The 25,313-nt window shown below is 33.5% G+C and overlaps 2 protein-coding genes across 3 annotated transcripts; both read right to left on the bottom strand.

The window, feature by feature from the left end:
* Window positions 1-176: 176 nt before the first annotated feature.
* On the bottom strand, window positions 177-4,631 carry LOC120147574 (E3 ubiquitin-protein ligase RGLG3-like). Its single transcript, XM_039160915.1, has 10 exons — window positions 4,293-4,631; window positions 3,147-3,231; window positions 2,874-3,029; window positions 1,891-1,988; window positions 1,722-1,801; window positions 1,540-1,645; window positions 1,146-1,273; window positions 712-868; window positions 544-600; window positions 177-353 (listed from the first exon to the last, which is right to left on the bottom strand). Exons 1-10 carry the CDS (start codon window positions 4,530-4,532, stop codon window positions 270-272), a joined length of 1,191 nt encoding a protein of 396 aa, XP_039016846.1. The 5' UTR covers window positions 4,533-4,631; the 3' UTR covers window positions 177-269.
* A 2,490-nt stretch (window positions 4,632-7,121) lies between these two features.
* On the bottom strand, window positions 7,122-11,544 carry LOC120147661 (probable methyltransferase PMT26). Of its 2 annotated transcripts, XM_039160971.1 has the most exons (10): window positions 11,410-11,543; window positions 10,369-11,136; window positions 9,994-10,326; window positions 9,754-9,903; window positions 9,192-9,462; window positions 8,969-9,079; window positions 8,708-8,885; window positions 8,244-8,516; window positions 7,925-8,119; window positions 7,122-7,598 (listed from the first exon to the last, which is right to left on the bottom strand). In XM_039160971.1, the coding sequence occupies exons 2-10, from the start codon at window positions 11,086-11,088 to the stop codon at window positions 7,370-7,372; spliced, it is 2,460 nt and encodes an 819-aa protein (XP_039016902.1). In that variant the 5' UTR covers window positions 11,089-11,136; window positions 11,410-11,543; the 3' UTR covers window positions 7,122-7,369. The 2 variants fall into 2 exon arrangements, with proteins under 2 accessions (XP_039016902.1, XP_039016901.1); XM_039160970.1 differs by having other exon boundaries at window positions 9,994-11,136; window positions 11,410-11,544.
* Window positions 11,545-25,313: the final 13,769 nt, after the last annotated feature.

The following is a 25,313-nucleotide window of genomic DNA, read 5'->3' as shown; positions in this document are numbered from 1 at the left end:
CAGCTTTTGTACATGCTCTCACCACTTGTGTACACAATAATTTTCCATTGTTTCATAACCCTTGCATCTTCTTCTTGCAAGTTGCAGTACACATCGCAAATACAAACACTTAATATCAAACAAATGCAAAGAACTTTGCGAAGCAAAAACAGTCCAATGCTGAAACCTTTGAAGATGGGGAAAAAAGAATGCAAATAATTTGTTGACTATGAGATTTTGTAGGAGAGCCCTGTCCTGAAAATGCATCATCGGGAAATTCGCTCTCTCTATTAGGTATACAGTCTCAGGCGAGTCGTTATTGGTTGCCGGCACATCGGGCATGATGAGATTGTCACCCCACAATCCTTGCAAGTCTTGGAACAACACAAGATAAAATACAATAAGCTTTTTAATTATGAAAACATGATGAAGATGGAAGCTATTACTAAAGTATCTCTAAACATGTTCCCAATGCAGTCACTTAAGAATCTACACCAAACACTGGTTTTCGAAATAGTGATAGAAATCAGAACAAATTATATGATTTGATCAAAATGGACCTACCGTGTGACCACATCCAAAAGCCATGTCCTTTGGGTTTGTCAGGCAGATAGGGCAGACCTTGAAGAAGCAAATGCATATCTCAATATAAGTATAATAATTTGAATGGAGAGTTTGTGAAAAATAAAGGAAAAACTTAATTGGAAAAGAAGTAAAAGAAAACCCTATTACCGGTTCTGCAGCAGAACTTATTACGGGTTGTGCAGGGACTGTTGGCTGCACTTTTTCATAGTTTGTCATGTGTGGGATTGATCTAACCGCATTGTCATGATCGATCACTTCTCGTGGGGGCGGAAGTGGTCTTTCGTGTCCACATTCTAGTTCTCTACTGCATATTTTAACAGTTTTATGTTTACAATTATTCCAAACTGAAAGTAGGTATTAGCAGAAAGCTGGTGTTCTGGCCTTACTTATCAAAACGAATATTCAGGGTAGCTCTGTACTGATATCTAAACGCATTGTCATGATCGATCACTTCTCGTGGGGGCGGAAGTGGTCTTTCGTGTCCACATTCTGTTCTCTACTGCATATTTTAACAGTTTTATGTTTACAATTATTCCAAACTGAAAGTAGGTATTAGCAGAAAGCTGGTGTTCTGGCCTTACTTATCAAAACGAATATTCAGGGTAGCTCTGTACTGATACGGAATTTCCATGAGGGCAGCGAGAGCAAAGGCTGTTTCTTTCTTTGATGTTTGTGTGTTCTCAGTCATGATTTTTGTGAAGTTGACAAACTGCAAATAATTTGTGGCACAGAACATGTTAAAAGGTCGTACTTACTGTCACAGAATAAGTTGGAAAAGACTATCCTTTGTAAAGAGATCACCATATGTGAAAATTACATTGCAAGGATAGTGTCAATCCTATGATAATGACCAAGTATTGCCATAAAACAACAATAATGTTTAGATATACACTAGAAACTAAAAGACAAAGTAAACTTATATAACAGCAGAAAGGCTGCTCTTTGCATATTGATTCAAAGAATTTGCAGACATACCTGGAAGTTGTCAAAGGCACGATGTGGAATATTATCATCAAATTGTTGCATTGAATCCCATGGTCCATCCCCCACTCCAACCAAAATAATCGAGAGAGGATAATGACTGTTTATTGAATACCATGATCAATGCGATAAGAAAAAATAAATAAAATCTTAATCACTAAAAAACAGTTCTTTACCTAGCAGCAACAATGGAATCAACAGTTGCTTGTTCTTGTGGACTAAGCCTTCCATGCGGTACGTCGGGATTCCTTGTAACCTATACAATCAAATAAACATTTGATAAGACTGCTGCATAGAAGAAGTTAATGATTTAAAACTGAAAGCATAAAGCATGTTTTTTTATACCTGTCCATCTGCGATTATGACAAGAACATGGTACTGTCCATTACTGCTATCCACGATGCCAATTGCAGCATTAATAATTGGAGCAAATGAAGTTGGACCTAGTAACAAGGATAAGAAATTATCATATTCAAATCTCTGCAACCATTCCGAAGACTGTGATCAAGAGATTAGCTCAAACACTATCGAATATAAAACTCATACGCCATTCTGATCTTTTAACTCTGAACTGAAAATTGAAATGCAAGCATCAATGACAACTAGGGAAGCCCCTCAACCTAAGATTTGATCAATTGCCGGCTTAGAATTATAATCAAGTCATGATGTAAGAGAAAGGAAGTTATAAACACTCGTTTTGAAGATAATATATTTTTTAAAAATGGCTTTAGAAAATGTTTCTAAAATTTTAAACAGAAGCTTCTTACATTATCTGTTCTTGAAATGAATGAAAAAGCTACAACCAACGCATAGAATCAAGCTGTTTTCTCTTGCATTCCACAAAATTACTGTTTTAATCTAAAATCTCCAAATTATTTTTCCTTTTGTATTCAAAATCCTGGTAAAATAATCATAGCATGCAGAGTAACGATTCTTTTGTCAAATTTATACATTAATTATAAAACTCAAATGTGCAAAAATGCATGAATTGGTAAATTTATTCCAATTTTTGAAGTGGACTATTTCACCCATTTGTTTCAAATAAAATCAATAATTTTATTTTCTTTATCCTTCAATCAAAAGAAAATTTGGACACTTAAAATGTTGGGAACAAAATAACAACACACACAAAAAGGAGAACATGCCACATCTAAAATAATTGTTTCATACTAGTTACTATATATGAACACTAATATATTTCGAGCAAAAAAATTAGATGACAATCATGAAATTTAGAATAACAATTTCTCAGCCAAAGATAAGAATACTCTATGCCCGACAAAGTGATTAAATAAATTGAAGAGAATAGAAGGAAAGATCTTCAAAACCTGACAACTTTATGTGTGGAACAATCTCTTTATACCGTGCAAGAGCTTCCTCAAAAGCCTGACAAGGTCGGTGATCAGGATAGAAGCTGAACACGTATTTATCATGCGTTGACGCTACAAAAAAAGAAGCATAATAAGATACGAATGAATATCTCCCTATAGTAAAAAAGTATGAGCTTCTTCCGTACTAATTATTTATATAGCATAATAAGAACCACACATTAAGATAAAACGGGGCCAGCTTTTTTTTTGGGGGGGTGGGGGGTAGAGTACCTGACCACTCGTTGCTCTTTGTGAAGTCAATACCAAGTATTAAATTGGATGATTCAAGTCCTGCCTCTCTCAATGCTGAAATAACCTAATTACAGTGTAAATATTTGTTGTTACCAAATGTATTCCATTCAAAACTACATTTATTAAATAAAATAACAGCATACAACAACATGATAAGAACATGCAAACATAAAGTAACTCATGAAACTCGGAATCTAAAAGATGAGAAACAGAAGAGCATGCATTTTAATGACATTTTCTACGATACTTGGACCACAACAGTTGCTTGAACATTTTCTAATGGTATAATGACCTCCAATTTTTAATATATCTTTTGCTTATATTTAGTCATCAGTGCCATTTTTTAATCTGAAGTACTATAATCATTTTTCACGTGTATTACCCGGTACTTGTTTAACCACTATGAAGGTTATTCTATCACAAAGTATATCCCAATAATGCACCGTGATCACAATATTCTATCACAATTTTCATGCCAAGTTTAGGACATCTACCTTAGCCAGCAACTGTCATCCATCTTAACCACTTTCAGATAAATTATTTCAAGTCAAGACATGTTAGCCCAACCCACAATTACAATTTAAGTCAAAGATTTGTTTGAACTTCTTTCTGCTAAATCAAGGACCACGTTCACCAATAGCTGTAGAGATGTCAAATCCTTCTTTACTGCTTAACATGTGATCTTAGTTCTACCTCAATCCCTCCTCATCCCTCCATGTATTTCATTACTCCAGCTAATGTGTATCCTCGGCCTGCATTCAATATTTTAAAACCATTCAAGTCATTCTTTAAACTTATGATGAATGGTTTTGTATAATTCTTTTCATGATAACCAACCAATTCTGGAATTGATTATTTTCTGTTTCACCGGGCTTAAAACTCAATGTATCAGTTCAAATATCAAAACAGGTCATTTTTCGATCAGAGTAGCAATGCAACTGTAAAAGTATTGCTTTCAAACAAGCTAAACCAAACAAGACTTTGCAGTCAACAACTATAGTAAAAAAATGTAATTGCCATTCTATTATGGTATGGTTCATATTTTCATCTTATGAGTTGTACTATCAACAAATAATAGCTCCTGTTAGCCAAATTAAAATTCAAAGTTAATGTAACAGTAAAAACCTGATCCACCGAGCTGAAATTGTCAGGTATAGATGGGGCTTGCTGTCTGGGGTGATGGTTCCGATCGACTGAAGTTCCTGCTAGAGATGCAGGTGCATAAGAAGGTATAAACGAGGCTTGCTGTCTAGGTTGATGGTTTTGATCTGCTGGAGTTCCTGCTACAGATGAAGGTTCATAAGAAGGTTGCTGCCAAAAGTCAGAGTGAGAAGTATCATCATATCCTGATTCGGTATTTCCCATACCTGTGGAACTGGTACCTTTATGAAAACACAAACACACCTTCACATCAAATTGAGTTCACGAGAAATAAACAAATTGATACATGCATTGAAAATTCAACGGCACGAGGCAGAACACTTATAGTTTCTATGTCAAGCATTTTCTCCTTCAAAGCTAGATGAAACACATTTCTATTAGCATTTAATCAATGACTTTGCTTTCAACTAATCGCTTTTGCTTTATAGAAACCTCTTGTGGAAGTAAAAAGCCAATTCGATACTTGTAGGAGAAGCCTTTTCCTTTTCTTTTTCCTTTTTTTTATAAAAAAAACCTAAACTAAACAAATCAAAATCAAGTCAAGATGATATAGATGAGCCTTTTCTTCGCACCATAGATCATAAGATAACTAATGTTTGACAAATTCCACCGAAAGCAAGTACAAAAAAGGAAGAACTAGAACTAAAAATTTAACTCAGAAAAAAAAACCTAATAAGTCCAAAGCAATTTAACAGAGCCACATCCATTATCTATCTGAAGATAAATCCTATAATTTCCATTTTAAACCCAATAAGAAGCCGAGAAACTATAGAAACTAAATTAAATATTAGAATGTCAACAGCAATTCAAAGCTTAAATTGTAGTCCCAAAATTCCACTTTTTAACTTCTTCGATAAGACGATAATCATCTCCCAGCAACCAGCTAGAAATTTATGGGAAAAGAAATAGATTTCTCTCTGAGATTAAAACTACTTTATACTCAGTTTCTCGAATTTCTGTTTTCCTCTAACTTAGTTCCCATCAATGTGAATATATCAAAATCAGCTCAAATTCCATTCCTTCAACAAAAATAACAAAAATCATATCTACACCAAAGAAGAAACAGATCAAAGATAGCAATGTAATCCCATAAATGCAGAAAGTAAAAAAAGAAGAATAAGAAAAAGGAAGTTATTAACACGGAAAACAAAGGGAATTCTGCAGAGAAAGTTACCTTTCTGATTAATAGAAAGGAAAAACAAACAGTTCTGAAGGTTCAATTAGATTGAAGTCTTTTTGAATATAAAAATAAGATATTCATGGAAAACGACGCGTTTGTTGACGATTTTTATATATTTTTCATGGCTTCTCCTTTCTAGTTTCTTGTCCGGGCGGTTCACTTGTTTGGTTTAAGTTTCCACAGCAGACCTTCTAGGCTTACAGGTCAAGTTTCATTGTCTGCTGTCACAAGCCTGTCATTCCCGTTGGATTCGTTCTATTTGGCTCTCTTTTAGAATGCGTTGACTTTAAGGCTGCTACCCAGTAATGACCTGAACGTGGACGAGAGTACTTTAGACAGATTTGTATTTAAATTTATGTAGGTGGTTAATTAAATAATATATTGTTTTTTATTATTTTTCAATGAAGTGCATCGAGACGAAGATGGGCTAATTTTTTAGAAGGTATAATGACAAATTAACCTTTAATACTTGTTTAAATAATCATTTGATTTTTTTTGAAGTATAGTTACTTAATATTTTAATTTTTGATTAAAATAAATTTATTGAATAAAAATCGTTAATTAATTATCGACGAATATCGTGGTCAAGACATTTTTATATGTAAAAAGATAACTCATCTACGGGAATGGTGTGAAACCCTGCGATGAGAGAATTGTCTCTAATCATCGTGGAGCTTTTGGCACTGAGTTTAGAAGTTGATCGTGCCCACTATCGCCGACTTTTCTGAGGATGGTACTTCTATAATGAGGTGCAAATACTATTCTCATGCAAAAATTCCAAGCCCTCATTGTGGCCAGTGACGTATGAAGTAAGCCTCATAGGATTAAGTGTATCTTATTATTTTAGAAAATTGATTAAATTTAGTTTAATGTGTTAAGGAAAAAAATTATAATTTTTACATACTCATTATTTTAAAAAAAAAAAATTAAAATTCTAGACACCTTTCTTAAATTTCTGAATCCGCCACTAATTGCGACCCTAATTCCATTATGATACTTCACCAAGATTATGTCGGAGAGCCCGAAATCTTCTCCGGTAACAAATGGCTGGCGGTTCCACCTCAAAAAGATGCATTTGGCATCAACATTGGTGACACTTCCATGGTATTTGATGATATAATTCAATATCTGATATCTGAACTTCGAATGTGTTTGATGTTAGTGTTGTAGGCATTTTGTAACGGAAGATACAAAAGCTGCTGAAGAGGAGATCGTTGGTTTATCTTGTGATCCCCAACGAAGACACCGTGGTGAGATCACCGGAAGATATAGTTGTCGGATCGAGCAGGCTTTACCCAGATTTCAGCTGGTCCTATCAGCTGGACTTCACAAATAACCACCGACGAGCTGACCTTCGGACCCTTAAACTTCTTCCCATGTCTCCTCCATTCTCAACCTTAGTCCCTCTACTTAATTAACCTGAGACTCTGCTTCGTACTGTTGTGGTTGTCGTTTCCACTTCCTTTTGTCGTTGTTTTTTTTTTCGCTATTGTCTTTATTTTTTAAAATTCAGATCAAACTGATATAATAGGTAAACATTAAATATTAATTTGTTATTATATCAATCGAAATTAAATAAAACATTAAAACAGTAAGTAATTATCCCAACAAGATTAGCTTATAAAAGGAGCCCAAATAAAATTAAATTAAATGTCTAAGGTACAGTACACGGTTTACAAGATCAAGTAAATAAAAAAAATAACAGAAAGCCCCTATTTAAATATGATACAATCCAAGCCTCCTGCAAAGGCCTGGTGTATCAATCACCATGAATTGAAATTTGCAAACCTAAACAAAAAGAATACCTAATCGATACTTAAACGTGCTGCCAAACATCATTCGTTGAAGGGTACAATATGACCTAAGCAATGGCGTATTTGATTGCCTCCACCTCTTTAGGTCGCCACATGGATTTCTGGACACACAGCAGGCCTTCCTTGTCCTTGGAGTATGTCATGCGCACTTCCCACTGCATAGACTTCAACATATTCTCAAGCTCGTTAATTATATCAACGTTGTCTCGAACAATAAGCTTTCCTCCGGGTCTTAGTATCCGATCAACCTCTGCAACAACAGCCACTAAGTTGCACCTGCATGCCATAAGCCATTCCAAGGTCAGGCCGAAACAAACAATGGATATATCATATTATGGAAAATGTCTTTCAGAAGAATGCTTAGACCAGAAACAGGGATTCGATACTAATCCTTCCATTATACAGAAGGTCGATGGAATGTAGCATTGATGAATTGATTATTCAAAACGAAAAGAAAAATAAAAATCCGATAAAAACACACACAATCTAAAATTTTCTCAGGATTCACCAACAAAAATAGGTTAGTAAAAATCTATACAATTACCTAGTGAAGGCAAAATGTAATGAATGGAAGTAAGGAAAAGAAATATATCGTTACAAACCTCTTTTTAACCTTCGAGAATAGATGGTCTGCATGGAGAAGATCGTAAGACCTCGGATAGGTGCTAAACGATTCACACCAATCATGATACATGCCAAATAGACCTCTTTCAAATATTATGGGAAGTGTATCCGGTGAGTCAATTGGGACCACATTCATGACCCATAAATCCATATCTTTGAGTGCAGCAGCAAAGCTGTAAGCATACCACAGTCAGAATTAATGAAAAGAAAATGAATCGGTAGATCAGAAAGAATCAACTGTCAAACCAATATAATCCTTCCTACTTCATAAAAAAGTGCATATATATTTTTGCATACCCTCCATAAACAGCATTCATGTCCATGACATTTCTGACAGATGACCAGCTTATTCCCATCCCATTTATGTATGACTTGGTTACCACCCGTTTCCAGTGCTCATTGTCTGCAGTAAAATCCTCTGGTGCTGCTTTGCCGTAAACTCCAACTTGGGAAGAACTCAACCAATATGGTGATTTTTCCAACCTTGCTGGCCATTGCTCAGGCCAATGAGACCCACGTTCTGCTGAATCTACAGGAGCTTTGTGCATGCAAGCTTGCAGAGGCACATTCCTACAAACAATAATCAAATCAAATGGCTGTTTTGATACCAAAAAAATGAAAAATATTTGATAGCTTACTCAAAGAATGCAAGTTAGCATACTGAAAGCCAGTCGGTGGATATTTCTAGTGTCATCTTACAAACTTGTGTTAATTTGTTTTTAGCCCGAATATAGATTTTACATCCAAATCAGAAACAATACCATGCGGCATTTGGATCATCAGACTCAGGACAGAGTGGAGGCTCTAGTTTTGTCCTTTGCTCATAGCATTCATTAGAAGTAGGCTTTCTAAATGCTGCTACAGCCACACCATTTACTGCATCCTTGCTAGTTTTGTTTACAAGCTCCCAGCACATAGATTTTGTTAGTTCAACCACAGCTGCACAGAATCCACGCAGAAATTGAGCAGCTGTTCCAGACAATAGATTTCTCACACAAAATACAAAGTATGATGGTATATACCTTCCCAGATTTCAACATCTTCAGGAATGCTCTGATAAATAGGAGTAGCAGACCACACAAAGAAACCACCAGGTCGCAAGACACGGTTCAGCTCCAAGAGGAGTTTACCACCTGCATATTATTAAGACCAGTGAATATTCAAGCAACAAAAGTTCATAAAATAAACTCCAGCAATTGATTATATGACTACAGACAGCTTATAACTAAAGGAGATTGTAAATACCTTCTATGTGCCATGGCACTCTACATCGTGCACAATGAACAACATCAAATACTCTGCCAGGGTAGGGTAGTCTCTTGGTACCCATCACAGCAGACACAGCAGGAATTCCCCTTTCAAGTGCAAACTGTACTTGAGCTTCATGTTCGTCTTTAGGTGCGAAGGACATAGCAACAACATTTCTGTCAAAAGGAAAACCTCCAAAGCTAGCAACCCCACATCCAACATCCAATATTACACGAGTACGTTTTCCCCATGCTACATCAGGCACAGACTGCAGAAAAGGAAATAAAAGTTGAAGCACATATTCAAAGAACAAGTTGTGAGAGGGGACAATATTTTGACCATGAAGAAACTTATCCACTAATCAAAGTCGACCAATAACGGTAACAAACTAACAATGGAGCTGACAATAATAATTATGGTGCTTGGTAAATATCATTTTCAGCTGTAACTCAGATCAAAAGACACCGCATCTAAGTACATATCATGTGAGATATAAGTATTATCAATGTAATAATAGCCAACTATAATGTGAAGACAGTCCTCTGATTTAGGCACTCACCTCTTCTATGAAGTCAATATAATGAAGCGCACCATGCTTAAACTGGGTTCCACCACCAGGAAATGTGAGGTATTCTCCAGTAACTTTAACCCAATTCTGATGCCCCTTAATTTGTGCCAGTTTGGTATGGGGAACATTATAGTACCAAATCTGCAGCAGCAGGAAAGTATCTGTTAGTTCATCCTATCAAGCAGAGAATCAAAGTAAAAAAGTGGATCAGGACATGTTAAATTAAGGTACCTTCTCCCTGCTCTTTGGCCACTCAATTGGACGTTTATATCCTTCAGGAAGAGGGACAAGGCAGGTTGGTGGTTCTTCCGGACAGTGCCTCTCTCGATGTTCATAATGTTTGGTAGAATGGAGATGCCTGATTGCTTCCAAATTGTCAAGGCATGGGATATAATCAGGTCCGGCAGTGGAATTGCACACCTTCCAAATGTATTTCTTGGATGATAACTGAGATTCCTTTTCCGCTGTTGATTCTGTTGCTTGGGTAGAGAATGATCCAGTTTGAGTAGTGGTTTCATTCAAAAGTTCAGATTGAGCACCAGACGGGAAAACTTCATACGAGCTCTGGTTTTTCTCTTGACCACCATCTTTCCCCTCATCAGATCCTTTATCCAACACATTATTATCATTTTGATCAACCTTCTCTATCTGACCATCCGTCTGATCTCCATTAGTTTCGGAGGAGCTTTCATCTTGCTTCTTTTCACCATCATCAGAATCAGATTTATCATCATTCCCATCAGATTCAGATTTCTCATTGCTCTCTTCAGATTTCTTGTCATTCTCATCAGAATCAGGTTCATCCTTGCTCTCTTCAGAACCTGACTTCTTGTCATCAGAATTCTCTTTTGAATCCCCTTCTCCACCCAAGTTATCACCATTGTCACCGCTTTTCTCTGCATTATCAGAAGCTGACTGCTCATCATCCTTCTTAGACTCCTCCAATTTACTATCTTCAGTATTATCCTGATTTTCTTGTGTATTTAAGTTGCCCTTGCCATCATTTTCAGCCAGACTAACATTGGTGTCCCCTTTGGTGGCATCCTCAGGCAAATCCCCAGGGTTTTCTTCAAACTGCGAGGTGTTGCTGCTGTCATTGTTATCACTGGTTACTGGAGCAACCTTATCTTCGAGCTGAGTTTTCTTTTCCAGAGCGGGCTCGTCCCCAACAGAGACAGTTGAGGATGAAGTCAACATCCAAATCCCAACTAAACATAATCCCACGAAAATCACAACTGTGACAGAGGAACAATAACCCGAAGACTTCCTATTATTATTATTATTATTATTATTATTATCTACTCTACTATATTTTCCTAATGCCATTATCACTATTTCCTTGCTTTCCTAATCAATACTTCAAAAATTCAACACCTGAAATTTATATAAAAGAAGAATCAGAATTATATATCAACGGAAATATAATGATTCATTGAAAACTGACGCTATAATAAGATCTAAAAAAATAAAAATAAACTAATAAACAGTAATATGTAGAAACAACGCAACGAAGCATGTAACTAGATATTTTAAAATTACAGTCGGAAAAAGCCAGATCTAGTCCAAACAATGTCACGGAAAGTAATGAACGAAAGAAATAAGCCAAATCCAACTAGATCTGTAACAAACAAAGAAAGTTGAATTTACCAAAAACAAAACTGAAAGAGATCCGTAAGAGAAAAGCTTCAACTATTGTTAATGCTTCATTATTCCTGCATTAATCAAAGAATTCCAGCATATAGCTGTCTATAGCTGTCGTTGGAAATTAAGGGGGTCTAATACAAGAGACCTACAATTTGGAGTTTATATAAGGAGAACGAAGTATGAGACAAAATAGAGGAGATCGCGCTCAAGAGAGCAAGGAGCGAAAGTGACGGCCAAGTGTAAGCCGCAAGCGAAAATCCCGTATCAATGGGATAATAGTATATTATCGATAGAGGGATATTTTTGTAAATGTAATCTATTTATTTCAATATTCACTTAGCAAATGACAATTTTGCCATTCATTATTCTATAAATTGTATAACATTTATTGTTATTAGTATTATTATTGAAGTAGGATGTAGATATATTATGAAAAATTTTAAATTTATACATTTTTAGATTGTTAGATGAATGAATATAAATGACAAGGTTAATAATAAAAAATAATAAATTTTTATTAAAAAAATGGATTATCTTTAAAATTAAAAATTTAATTTCAAATTGTCATTTTTATTTATCTAATGATTTAGAAAACGTTTGAAATTTAAAAACTTTAAATTATGAAAATGGACCATATTTTATGGTTGTTTTTCAATGGGATTAGTCTATTGTAACTTTTGTACCCTCCTTATAATTTTATTATGTTTTCTTCGTTTAATAAAACTATTTATTATTATTTTAAAAAATATCTAGAATTATATGTAATTCTTAAATATTTCAATCATATATATTAGTGTAAGTAACTATGATAGTTTTTTAAATAATTCTTATCTAAGAGGAAGGGAATATAAATTTTACTCATAATGGATATTAAACCCATAATTTAAGAGAGAATATAGATGTCAACCGACAACTTTTAAGGCTTAAATATACAAAATGTGCCTAACATATGCTCGTTTTTTCAGTTTAGTGCTTAATGTTTATTTTATTTTAATTTGGTGCCTAACATTTCATTCTGTTATTCAAAATGGGTCAAGTTGTGACAAATTGTTAGTTTTCTCCGTTAACTGACACGTGTCACAATCTCATAATTTTTAATTAAAATATTATTATATTTATATAAAAAGCCTTTATTTCTTTTAACTTACAAAAAAATCTCAAAATCCCTAAATTCCTCAAACCCTAACACTAACCCCCTCGCCTTTTCTGGCCCGACCACTGTCGTCGACATAGTCCTTGTCATCATCCTAGTTATAAGTCATTGTAGTTGTCGTTGATTGACAATCGAAATCGATTAGGATTGCGATTTTTACACTAGGGTTCGCGGGGTATAAAACGTCAATTCGCCGTCAATCGACCATTGGCCAATCACGATTTCATAGGGGTTTTGGTCATCGGGGGAGGTGAGGTTGGGTGGAACTTCGTCGAAGGCAAAAGGCGACAGTCGACATGGGTTTGGGGGTTGAAAAGAAGGTTTTCAAAGTTGTGGGATTATTTCAAAATTTATGTGTTTTCTTTTTAAAATATATATAATTTTTTTATATAAAAATTTTAAAATTATCATATTGTGACATATGTCACTTAACAGATAAAACTAACGATCTGTCACGACTTGACCCATTTTGAGTAACTGAATGAAACATTAGGCACCATACTTGAACGAAATAAACGTTAAGCACTAAACTGAAAAAACGGATATAGATTGAACACCTTTTGTATATTTAAGTTGTTAACCATGCGCTCTAGAGATTATCGATCGCAACAATGATAGTTTGTACGCTATAATAATAATCGCACTAAATAAGTTAAGATTTAATAAGTATAAAAATTAATATTTTTGTTGTTCAACCATTAATTATATTAATTATAATTATGAATATTTGAAAGAAAATAGTTAAAATTATTATTTATAACAATTTATTTTAATAATAAATACAATTATGATTAATGTATTAATATTATGGGTAAAATATAGCAATGATCACTAAACTTTTCTAAAGCTTTTATTTAGGTCCCCCAACTTTTAAAACTTGTAATACAATCTTCCAACATTTAGTCTGTTTGCAATATGGTCCCCGACGTAACCGGTCGTTTGACGTCGTTACACTGCTGTTAGTATATTTGCAATATGGTCAATGAATTTTCCAGGCGCTTGCATTTATGTCCCCCAACTTTTAAAACTTGCAACACAGTCATCAATTTCATTCTAAACCCCAAATTCCTTTTCGATCTCAAATTTCCTTTTTCATTTCTCTCTTCTAATTTCCGGCGTAACTTTTCAGTCGGGGATGCATGGGAAATTCTAATCTAACTTTGAATTATGTGGACGTGTTAACTTGAATAAAGGTCCATCGAAAGAATACCCGACCAAGGGACTATCGGGACCATCAACGATTCAAGGAGTAATGTTAGATACAAGTCATCTCAGGTGAATCATAGATGTTCGATGAAATGTTTGTGAGAAAAAATGGGGTTAGAAATGCAGAGTTGACAAATATTACTAATATGAACTAAGTATCATTGTTGAAAGTCACCCACAAAGCTTGAATTATTTTGTATAAATGTCATATAATAATTTATTCGTTTAATCCATGTGGTTAAAGATTTTACAACAGATGATCAAATATAATGAAATATCAAACAATGCATTCACCTCTCAGTCTCTTTCGTTCACATGAGCTCTCGCTTGGTTTTTCTTCTTCAATTTACTGACATGTAAAATTATAAACCCAAACAATGCTCTGTCTTTCAGCTTTTTATTTACAAAGAAAAAATGGATGAAGAAATGTTGGAATGCAACATCGATTGTGTTTATTTCTTAGCCTCTACACTCACTTGCAAGAAGGTATTTATTTTTCTCTTTTGGGTTATTCGGAAGTAAACTTTTTTTCTTTCTCACTTTCCCATTTTCAGCTCGCATTGTGTGTTTTTTGTTGAAATCTTTATATTTATGGAACTACATGTCAAGGATCTGGATATTCAGTGTTAGTTTTGAACCAAAACCATCTAATTTTCTTTCTTTCTTCTTAATCAAAACTTTTAGTACTCCTTAGGAAATATATTCAGTCTATCAGAATAGAAGTGAAAGAGGGTCCTAGGTTAATTTTTTTTTATCTTCTTATTTGGTTTTTCTTTAAATAAGTGAATTGGTTGAGAGTATCGACATAGTGAAATCGCCAGGTTTAATCCGAGAGACTGCTGGTACTAGTTACTGGAATTGTATTGATCCGACCTGTGGTTTTTGGTGTCTTGTGAGCTCGTATTCCTTTTAATAAGTTCATATTGATTATAAGACTGATATATCGTGAATGAATTGGATTTTTTTACATGTTTTGGAAATTTTACAGTTGAATCTATATTAAATTATAGCTTTAGAAGATAATTCTGCATGCATTCAACTCGAAATGCATCATGACAAAGTAGTATATTTGGAGCATCTACTTGATATGTTGTCCGTTCATTGCACATTTGCACCTTCATTTATGCCATATATATGTTTGTTGTAGTGTCTTATATGTTTTACAATATCTTTTATTGTTGACATGCCATGAATTTACAAGAATTATGGTGTCTTATGATTTTAGTTCTATAATTTGCTTTAGATTCTCATCATTTTTTACTATGGAGAAACATTAAACACGGAGCATTAGAAGCAATTATTTGTTAAAAGGGTAGGCCATTAATGCATTTGCAATTGGTAATGTTGTATTTGGCATCTAATGTCTATATTAAATAACCCATTTGACACCTTAGCTTTTGGAGTGACTATGACCGAACCTCTTTCCCTTTTTTATTAAGTCCTCATTTTTAATGAGTTATTAATTGATATTCTTGGTTTATTTTAATTTTAGTTATTGATTGGTTGTATGTTGTAGTCATATGAACTAAAACTCTTTACTATTTTCGTAGCCGTTGGATGTGTATGCTCAAGTTCCATCCAAACCTATTGAATTGTCATACCAAAGTGCGACAGTTACGAACAAGACAAATTGACCTTGTTACTTTTACTTCAACGGTTTATGCAATAAACGTGATAGGTGCATTTTTCATGTCCAAAGTGTGGTAACCGTTGAATGTACATATAACAAACCTAAAATTTATATTGAAGTAAACACTGTCAAATAGCAAATTCATGTTCAAAATTCCAAAGCACTTTAATTACATTCTAAACCCTAAATTTCAAAATACTTTAATTATATTCTAAACCTTAAATTGAAGTATTTTAGAATTTAGAGTTTAAAATATAATTAAATTATTTTGGAATTTAGGGTTTTGAACACCGTGTTACAAGTTTTAAAAGTTGGGGGACCTAAATGCAAGCTCCTGAAAAGTTTAATGACTATATTACAAACGTACTAACGACAGTGTAACGACGTCAAATGGTTGGTTACGTCGGGGACTATATTACAAACGGACTAAACGTTGGATGTAACACCCCCAACCCGTATCCGACCCATATACAAGTCGAGGTGTCACATTGACTTTTCAAAACATGTACTTTTACAAAAGAATGAAAAGAATTTCAAATTCACCTTTAAATCAAAACTAAATAATTTACATTAAATAAAAACAATTGGTTTTACAAAACATCTCACAACACAATCAACTCAAATCTTTTATTACATTTCAACTATATTCAATATAACAAAATATATATAGTTTAAAATCTTTTCTGATATGATCTTTTGGAAATGAGAAGTTGACCTGTCTTGCCTATCTTTGCTTTGCTCCTTTTGCTTCTCTGAACCTACGTGTGAAACACTCACACGCTAAGTCGATGACTTAGTAAGACATAAGTAAAATATAACATCTCATTACTAACTCCTACCATGCACACTTCATATAATCATATTAAACTATAAAACACATTATGCATCAAAACATAAATACATACATATACACATAATCTCATTATCCTTATTATTATTCTTATCATTATTAGCATTAATATAATTCATATCTCTTAGTCATTTGCTATTGTACCTAACATTCTTAACCAGATAATACACACATCATCATATAATTTTTGTAACACCTTTAATATCACAAAAACATATACATCACATATAGTGTATTTGTTGTTATCTCTTTATTAGCTCATGTACACATGTGAGAACTAAAGATATGTGAGTACATAAATGTTGTGCAAATATGTTGTCACCACATCTCGTATAAGTTCCCATTTAGTGGCATATGAAATTTATCTCGAAGGACCTCATGTATGTCCCGAATGACCTATGTAACCCTCGACTCTTGGCATGCCAACTATACCCCTAGCTCTCATATCACATAATATAGTTATTTATGATAGTTCATATCACTTATATAACTTCATTTATATACTAGTTTCCCTATATTCCCTTAGTTCAGTTTCATATTGCTCATATAACCTTCTCCTATTCCTTCATAAATTTTTACCATATAGTTCATATGTCATAGTTTCATCTAAACACATGAATTTTTCCCATATAGCTCATAGCTCATCTTACATATTTGTATAATCAATTATATACATATCTCCTAATTGATATACTATTTCTATATTATCATATAGGTTCATACTACTTATCTCATTTCTCGTTTAATCATATAATTTCATTATCATATAGTTTATATTTCTCTCTCTTATATTCCTATATCTCATGTAGCACATCGATCATACAACCCATACAATAACATGTGAACACATATACTCATACGTATGTACAAATCATAACAAACACATGCTTGTATTCATGAATTCATACACTTTAATATGGAAATAGACTCATCGCAAGTCTTATTTCCATAAAACTTCATATACCTAATAATACGTACTCACCTGGCCTCATTAGTCCATATCGATCTCTTTCTCGATGACTATTACTTCGTCAACTTGTCCAAACTTTGTTCTCGATCGTCATCTACACGAATATACAATCCAATAAATATCGAAATTCGAATTACTCGAAAAATTCTTACTAATATAAATTAAACAAATCAATGATTCCTTAATTCCAACTTAGGTAGTTTCGGTACTACAAGCACAATATTGTCTATCCTGGTAGTATCGATACCCTTCCATGGTATCAATGCCCATTTTCAATTCTGTAATATCATTGCAAGAAATGGTATTGATACCTCCCCATTGGTATCGATACCCAATGAATATTTATCACTCTTCTTCATACACATAATTATCCAAAATTTTCCTTGTAGTATCGGTACTTACTCAACCAATATCGATACTACTATCCCAAATTACACTTTTTTTAACCCAAAAATTACCAAACTTTGCTATTTTTCCCATTTTACTCTTCCATAAAGCCTTAAACTTAACTACACACTCCTAGACTAACTTACTTCACTTTAACACACTTTAACATCCAATATTCTCATATAACACTTGGTACCAAAAATCATATCAATTATTCAACAGGTTTTTAATCCACTTTAACTACTTCTATATTCTTAATTATACCATTGAAAAGTCAAATATAACTTCAAAATCCACTTAAAAATTCTCACTCAATAATTCACTTAAAAATTTTCTAACACCCTAAAGAATAAAGACCAACAATAATTTACAAGAAATAACCAACTAAAATCCTCCTTACCTCAAGTTATGGTGTCACGGTGGAGAGGAGAAGAAGAAAGATGAAGATAATGTAACATCCTCAATATCAGGTTAGTGACTAAATTGAAAATTTTTAGAATTTGTTGGTCAACGTAGATTAATTGAAAAGTGCATGGGCATATTGTAAATTTTGTAGAGGATTAAATATCAAAGAAAGAGAAATATAAGGGTAAAATGGTCATTTGACCTATAAATGAATTAAAAATGAAAAAAGGGGTTATATAAGTTACACGTGGGAGATGAAGGGAAAAATGGAAGCTTTCTAGAGTTCTCTTATTCTTCTTCTTTCTCTTCACCGTTGAACCCAAAGGAAAGAGGTGAGTTTCCATGTTTGTTGGTTATTTGTTGAGTTCAAACTTGGTTTATGATCCTTAGGTGATAAGTAAGCTTAAGGAAAGCTTAAATTGTCTTAAAACTATAAGATGAAGGATTTTGGAGAGTTTAAAGATAATGAGTTTTTAAATAAAATTTGGAAGAAGAGTTGATAAATTAAATTGGAGGCTAAATTTGATTTGTCATGGGTTAAATTAAGAGATATGAAGTGATAGAATTAAATTTAGAATGTAACATCCTCAATATCGGGTTAGTGACTAAATTGTAAAGTCTCATAATTTGGTGATTAAAATAGAATGATTGAATAGTAGAAAGATTTATTTGTAAATTATTGTATGGATTTGAATTGAAAGGAAGAATGAATAGAAGGACAAAGAGGTCATTTACAAGGAAATAAGAAAAGAAGGGTTATATATGTATCCACGTGGGTTGAAGAGGGGAAAACACAAAGGCTTCCATAGTTCGTTTCTTTTTCTTTCTTCCTTGTACTTGTAAAGTAAAACAAATGTGAGTTTTATGATTATTGAGTTTCTTGTTAAATTTAAGATTGGTTTTTTATTATTAGATGATAATTAAGCTTAAGGAAAGCTTAAGTTATCTTAAAATCAAAGGATGATGGAGTTAGAAGAGATTAAAAATTAGAGGTTCTTGAATGAAATCTTGGAATAGAGTTCATATCTAGAATTGGAAGTTAAATTTGACTTTTCATCAATCTAGTTAAGACATATTAAGGGTTAGAAGTGGAATTAATCATGTTGCAAAGTTGGTATAATTCTGGGATTTCACAATGAGGATATGATTCTGAGGTTTAAGATGAAATAAATGAGTATAGATTGGTTTAAGTATGTGTACTAGAGTTAAGAATATAAAAGGGGATGAAACATGAAAGTTTAAACTGAATTGGATAAGTTTTCGGGTTCAAGAAATGAATTCTGGGTAGAGTGTATCGGTGCACATTCAACGTGTACCGATGCATCAAGAAAAAATCCCAGAATTTGTTGAAGGTGCATTGATGCACTCATTTAAAATAAATGAACATCAAATGCCATTAGTGCATCGATGCATAAGGAGTGCATCGATGTACCTGCTGAAAATACAAATATCGAATAGGATTTATGCACCGATGCATGGGTAGTGCATCGATGCACCCGTCAAGGGATGCATCGATACATGGTGTAGTGCATCGATGCATACATTCAATAAGAGATGGAAATAGTTTTTTTTAACCTAAGGATTAATTGTTTGGAATATATCAATTTGTATGCTGATAAATATCAATGTATTACTATGTAGATTTAGAGCGTAATCTTATTCCAGAATAATCGAATGATTAGAATCGAATCAAAGCAAGGCTAAGGTATAGAGACAAGACTTATGATAAGTCTATCTCTGATAGTTGAATTAATGATTCCATACCCATTTATATTAATACATATACTATTGTAATAGTGATTGCATGCATAATTCGTTATATGTTCATATGACATTGAATGAACGAATATCATTGCCAGAGAATATAATCCAGGTATGTGAAATAATGGAAAAGATTATGGGTTTATATGAAAAGTGATGAAAAATATATGAAATAAGAAATGTATTCATATTAAAGCCCATGTTATATGATACGAGAGCTATATGTATAGTTGGCATGCCAAGAGTCGAGGGTATATTAGTCCTTCGGGATATATCCAGTGGTCCTTCGGGACGTATCTAGTGGTCCTTCGGGATATAGTGGTCCTTCGGGACAAATACTGAACAAATGTTCAGTGCCCCATTAGGGAATTTATTGAACTGTGGTGACAGCATTAGTGCATAACCTCAATGTACTCAAATACCTCTGTTCTCAATAATGTACATGGGCAATTGAAAGATAAATTAAGGTGAAAGTGATACAAGAAGATAAGTTTCATATGTATATGACATGATTATATCGGTTATAGTGAAATATATACATGCATATTGAAATGTCAGGATCAAATGGTAAGAATGCATATTCATGAATCTATAGCTACATGTTTATTTATTGCCTCACTAAGTCTATGACTTAGCGTGTAAGTGATTTACACGTAGGTACCAGGAAACAAGAAGAGCAGTACTAGAAGTGGCAAGAATAACATCACTACTAAAAGATCATATCATAAGTAATTGGCAAAGTAGGTATTTTGGGTTATGTATAGAGTGTTGGTATGTAATAAGTTGTTAATTACGAATACTCTGATCGATTTGGTATTTCGTGATCTCTTTTATGTAAATTAATGTATTTTGTTTTAATGAAAGTTTAAAATTTCCTTGTTTTTCTTTAAGTGACAAAGTTTGAAAAGTCAATGTGACACCTCGAACTCATATTCGCGTCGGATACGGGTTAGGGGTGTTACATAGAACAAGTAGAAAATTTAGTATGATTATTGAATTACATGGAGAGGATTGTATTTTGAAGATTAGGAAGTGTTGAATGAGTATTAATTGGTTTAAGTAGGTATACGTAAGTTAATGATATAAAAGGGGTTGAAATATGGCACAATTGAGCTAAAAGGAAGTGATTTTCGTGCTTAAAATATAATTATGGCTAGTGTGCATCGGTACACATTCAATGTGTACCGATACATCAAGGGCAAATTTCCAGAAATTATTCAGTATGTATCGATGCATAGGGAGTGTGCATCGATGCACCCCTTAAAATTAAAACATCGAATGTAATTTATGTATCGATGCACATGAAGTGTATCGATGTACCCATTAAAAATAGAAACATCGAATGTGATTTGTGTATCGATGCATAGTTAGTTCATCGATGCACATGTTAAGGAATGTACCGATGCACTACAGAGTGTACCGATACATACCTTAAATTAAAGATATAATTAGCCATTCTTCTAGTCTAAGGAGTGAGCAATTATAATATATCAATTAAAATATATCAATTAGAATACTAATATGGATCCATGTATGATTATGTAGATACCGAACTCGAGCAAGTTTTGGATCGATCATTGAGTTAGAATACGATCGAAGAAATGAAGTCATAGCAATTATACATTAGTACGTGATGTGTATGGAAAAAAACTCGCGATGAGTGTATTTTCAATCTTTAATTGCATGATTTTATGAATGTAAATATGGTTTTTGTATTAATAAAAGTTTAAAGTTTCGTATAGTTTTTATAGATATACAAGTTTGAAAAGTCAATGTGGCACATCGGACTCGTATTCGGGTCGAGTATAGGTTAGAGGTGTTACATTTAATGGTATCACAGCTAAGGTTTAGTCGATTCTAGGAATAAACCTTAGTTTATAGTATCTTTAGATATGTACATGTCAACATAGTAGTGATAACTTCTGATCTGATCTGAGTAAAAAGTATGATGTTATGCTAATAGACTTATCTGGTTATATTAGATGTCTTGATAAGATAGCTCCCGAAGTGAAACGGGAGATGATAGATTAGCTGAGAGTAGTAATTCACTTGTTCTGGCCAGGCAAGGTAAAGAACGAGCACCTTCTGGAGTGCCTGTAGCTGATCAAGATGTGTTCTTTAGGACGTTGGATGCGGTATTGACGCGTTTCCACCCTCCAATCTCCGCAATACAGAGAATAAATGTGGCAAAAGAGTTAAAGGGATTAGGAGCTCCTGAATTCAAAGGTGAAGCCGAGGAAGGTCCAGTTGTTGCGGACCTTTGGCTCAATAACGTTGAGATAATGTTAGAAGGAATTCATTGTTCTGATATGGAAAAATTAAATGGGTTAGTCTCTTTGCTTCGTGGGCAAGCAAGAATCTGGTGGACGAATGCCACTATAAGGATGTCAAGTGATCAGATAACATGGTGTTTATTTTTAGAAGAATTCAAACACAAGTATATAGGAGATCAGTTCATCAGACAAATGAAGCAATAATTCTTGAATTTGAAGCAGATGAATCGCACTGTGTATGAATTCGAGTGTGAGTTTAACAAGTTAAGTCGTTTTGTAGTTGAGTTGATTCTAACTGAGAAAGATGCGTGTAAATGGTTTGTGGAGGGCCTGCGCTTGAGATTAAAAGAGATGTTAATTGTGTTAAATATATCCTCGTTTCAAGATATAGTAAATCGTACGAAAGCTCTTAAAAGAATACAGAATGAACGGTTTGGAGAGCAGATAGCTCAATCTTCTGAAAGAACTGGGGCTTCATCGAGTTCTGCACCACCTAAACGAGGTAGAGATTCTGATTTTTGATCTTAAACACAGCCAGAGTCGATGATAGCCTCTGCTAAAGAACCCAATCAGATGAGAGTTAGACAGACTCAATTTGGAAGGTCTGGTGAGAAGAGAGCACAACAGAGTCAAATTAAACAATGTCAGATTTGTGGAAGAAGTTATAGTGGAATGTGTAGAGTGGTCACTGGAGCCTGTTTTCGATGTGGAAAAATAGGGCATTACATAAAGGATTGTCCGTTAAAGGCCGGAGAGCATGTACATTCAGAGCGATCTGCTTCGATGTCTCAGAAAGAACGGAGTAGAGGTAGAGGAAGAAATCAGACAAAATCTTCTACTCAACAGGAAATACGCTCCACGGCTAGAGTTTATAATCTTAAGATCAATGAAGACTATGATGATCCAGATACAATAACATGTATCTTTCTAGTGTACAGTAAATGTGTTATGATATAAGTTGATTTGAGCTTACATGTTCATATATGAATAGCGAATGGGTAAGAGAATGAATAATTTATTTAGAAGTCATTTGTTGTAATATTGAAGTGACAAATCTAGTAAGGCGCATCTCTCAAGTAAATAATATATGTTGAAGGTGTTCAATTCGGATTCAGTGAATTTAATTCTCTGTCAATCTAATGGAGTTATTCTTCAAGGGATTGGAAGTAATATTGGAAATGGACTAGTTATATAGTTAGCATGCAAATAACGATTGTAGATTAAAAAAAGGGTACAACTAATAAACTTAGACAGATTGAAAATGTCAGTGTTAGAGGATAGATGTTACGAGGAAAAATATTAAAACAGCAAGTGATGAGAATATGGTTTTGGAAGAGTTTAAGAAGGTGTATATTCGTGATTAGTTTAAAAGATAAAGGTGGATTGAATGTTTGATTGTGAATCCAGAAAATTGTATTAAATATAAGCAAGAATAAAATTTTGATAAATTAAGGAAATGAAGAACAAGTTATTGTAACTGGAAAGAATATCTATAGATGGTTGGATGAAAGGTTACAAGTGGCTTTAAAGAATTGGGTTGAATAATAAAGTAATGTGATGGTGCAAGTAGTAGAGTTAAAGAATTGGTATATTAATGGAAGTTAAGGATTAACAGAAAAGTTTAAGACAATGGAAAGAGATAAGTATTTTGTGATTGGAATAAGGATTTTACAAAGGAAAAGTCTGTGTAAATAATATTAATTATTAAAATTATGGAATTACGATAAGGGTGTTATTTAAGGATAAATATAAGTGATATGAAAGGATTATAGAAGCATAAGGAAAAAGATATGATATATGAGGCAAGAAGAGAGTGATTTATAAGGATTAAATAGACAAGGGAATTTAATGAAAAAGGGTGTAAAGTGTGAACTATAAGTTTGATATGGAAGGAAATGAGAAATGGTGTTGTGGAAAGATGGTTTGCTTTTGAAAAATATATGCTTTCATCAACTATGATAAAGAGTAAAGGTTATAGTCAAAAAGTTAAGGATTTAGTTATATGTATTAAGGAAGTTAAAATATAATTGATGGAATGTTTTCTCTCGATTCAGATAGTGAAGGACAAGTTGGTGATGTTTAAATGATATGAATGTATAAAAGGAAAAAGTTAATGGAAGAGGTAACAGAAGCTTAATCTATTAGAGTAATAAAAATTCGAGGATGAATTTTTTTAAAGGATGGGAGATTTGTAACATCCTCAATATCAGGTTAGTGACTAAATTGAAAATTTTCAGAATTTGTTGGTCAAAGTAGATTAATTGAAAAGTGCATGGGCATATTGTAAATTTTATAGAGGATTAAATATCAAAAAAGGAGAAATAGAAGGGCAAAATGGTCATTTGACCTATAAATGAATTAAAAATGAATAAAGGGGTTATATAAGTTACACGTGGGAGATGAAAGGAAAAATGGAAGCTTTCTAGAGTTCTCTCATTCTTCTTCTTTCTCTTCACCGTGGAACCCAAAGGAAAGAGACGAGTTTCCATGTTTGTTGGTTATTTGTTGAGTTCAAACTTGGTTTATGATCCTTAGGTGATAAGTAAGCTTAAAGAAAGCTTAAATTGTCTTAAAACCATAAGATGGAGGATTTTGGAGAGTTTAAAGATAATGAGTTTTTAAATGATATTTAGAAGAAGAGTTGATAAGTTAAATTGGAGGCTAAATTTGACTTGTCAATGGTTAAATTAAGAGATATGAAGTGATATAATTAAATTTAGAACAAGTAGAAAATTTAGTATGATTCTTGAATTCCATGGAGAGGACTGTATTTTGAAGATTAGGAAGTGTTAAATGAGTATTAATTGGTTTAAGTAGGTGTATGTAAGTTAAGGATATGAAAGGGGTTGAAATATGGTACAATTGAGCTAAAAGTAAGTGATTTTCGTGCTCAAAATATAATTCTGGGCTAGTGTGCATCGGTACACATTCAATGTGTATCGATACATCAAGGGAAAATTTCCAGAAATTATTCAGTGTGTATCGATGCACAGGGAGTGTGCATCGATGCACCCCTTAAAATGAAAACATCGAATGTAATTTGTGTATCGATGCACAGGAAGTGTATCGATGCACCCATTAAAAATAGAAACATCGAATATGATTTGTGTATCGATGCATAGTTAGTGCATCGATGCACATGTTAAGGAATGTATCGATGCACTACAGAGTGTACCGATGCATACCTTAAATTAATGATATAATCAACCTTTCTTCTAGTCTAAATGAGTGAGCAATTAGAATATATCAATTAGAATACTGATATGGATCCA

This window comes from Hibiscus syriacus, unplaced genomic scaffold (genome assembly GCF_006381635.1).
Source record: "Hibiscus syriacus cultivar Baekdansim isolate YM2019G1 unplaced genomic scaffold, ASM638163v2 tig00110940_pilon, whole genome shotgun sequence".
Taxonomy (NCBI): domain Eukaryota; kingdom Viridiplantae; phylum Streptophyta; class Magnoliopsida; order Malvales; family Malvaceae; genus Hibiscus; species Hibiscus syriacus.
Note: the sequence above shows the minus strand (reverse complement) of the source record. Positions and strands in the feature narration are given on the sequence as shown.

Coding starts and splice junctions, on each gene's coding strand:
- LOC120147574 (XM_039160915.1), bottom strand. CDS start 4,532: ATGGGAAATACCGAATCAGGATATGATGATACTTCTCACTCTGACTTT. Junction 1,802..1,890: donor TCATAATCGCAGATGGACAG/GTATAAAAAAAC, acceptor TTGATTGTATAG/GTTACAAGGAATCCCGACGT. Junction 354..543: donor CTTTTGGATGTGGTCACACG/GTAGGTCCATTT, acceptor TGTTGTTCCAAG/ACTTGCAAGGATTGTGGGGT.
- LOC120147661 (XM_039160970.1), bottom strand. CDS start 11,088: ATGGCATTAGGAAAATATAGTAGAGTAGATAATAATAATAATAATAAT. Junction 9,463..9,753: donor ATATTGACTTCATAGAAGAG/GTGAGTGCCTAA, acceptor CCTTTTCTGCAG/TCTGTGCCTGATGTAGCATG. Junction 7,599..7,924: donor TTCTCGAAGGTTAAAAAGAG/GTTTGTAACGAT, acceptor TATGGCATGCAG/GTGCAACTTAGTGGCTGTTG.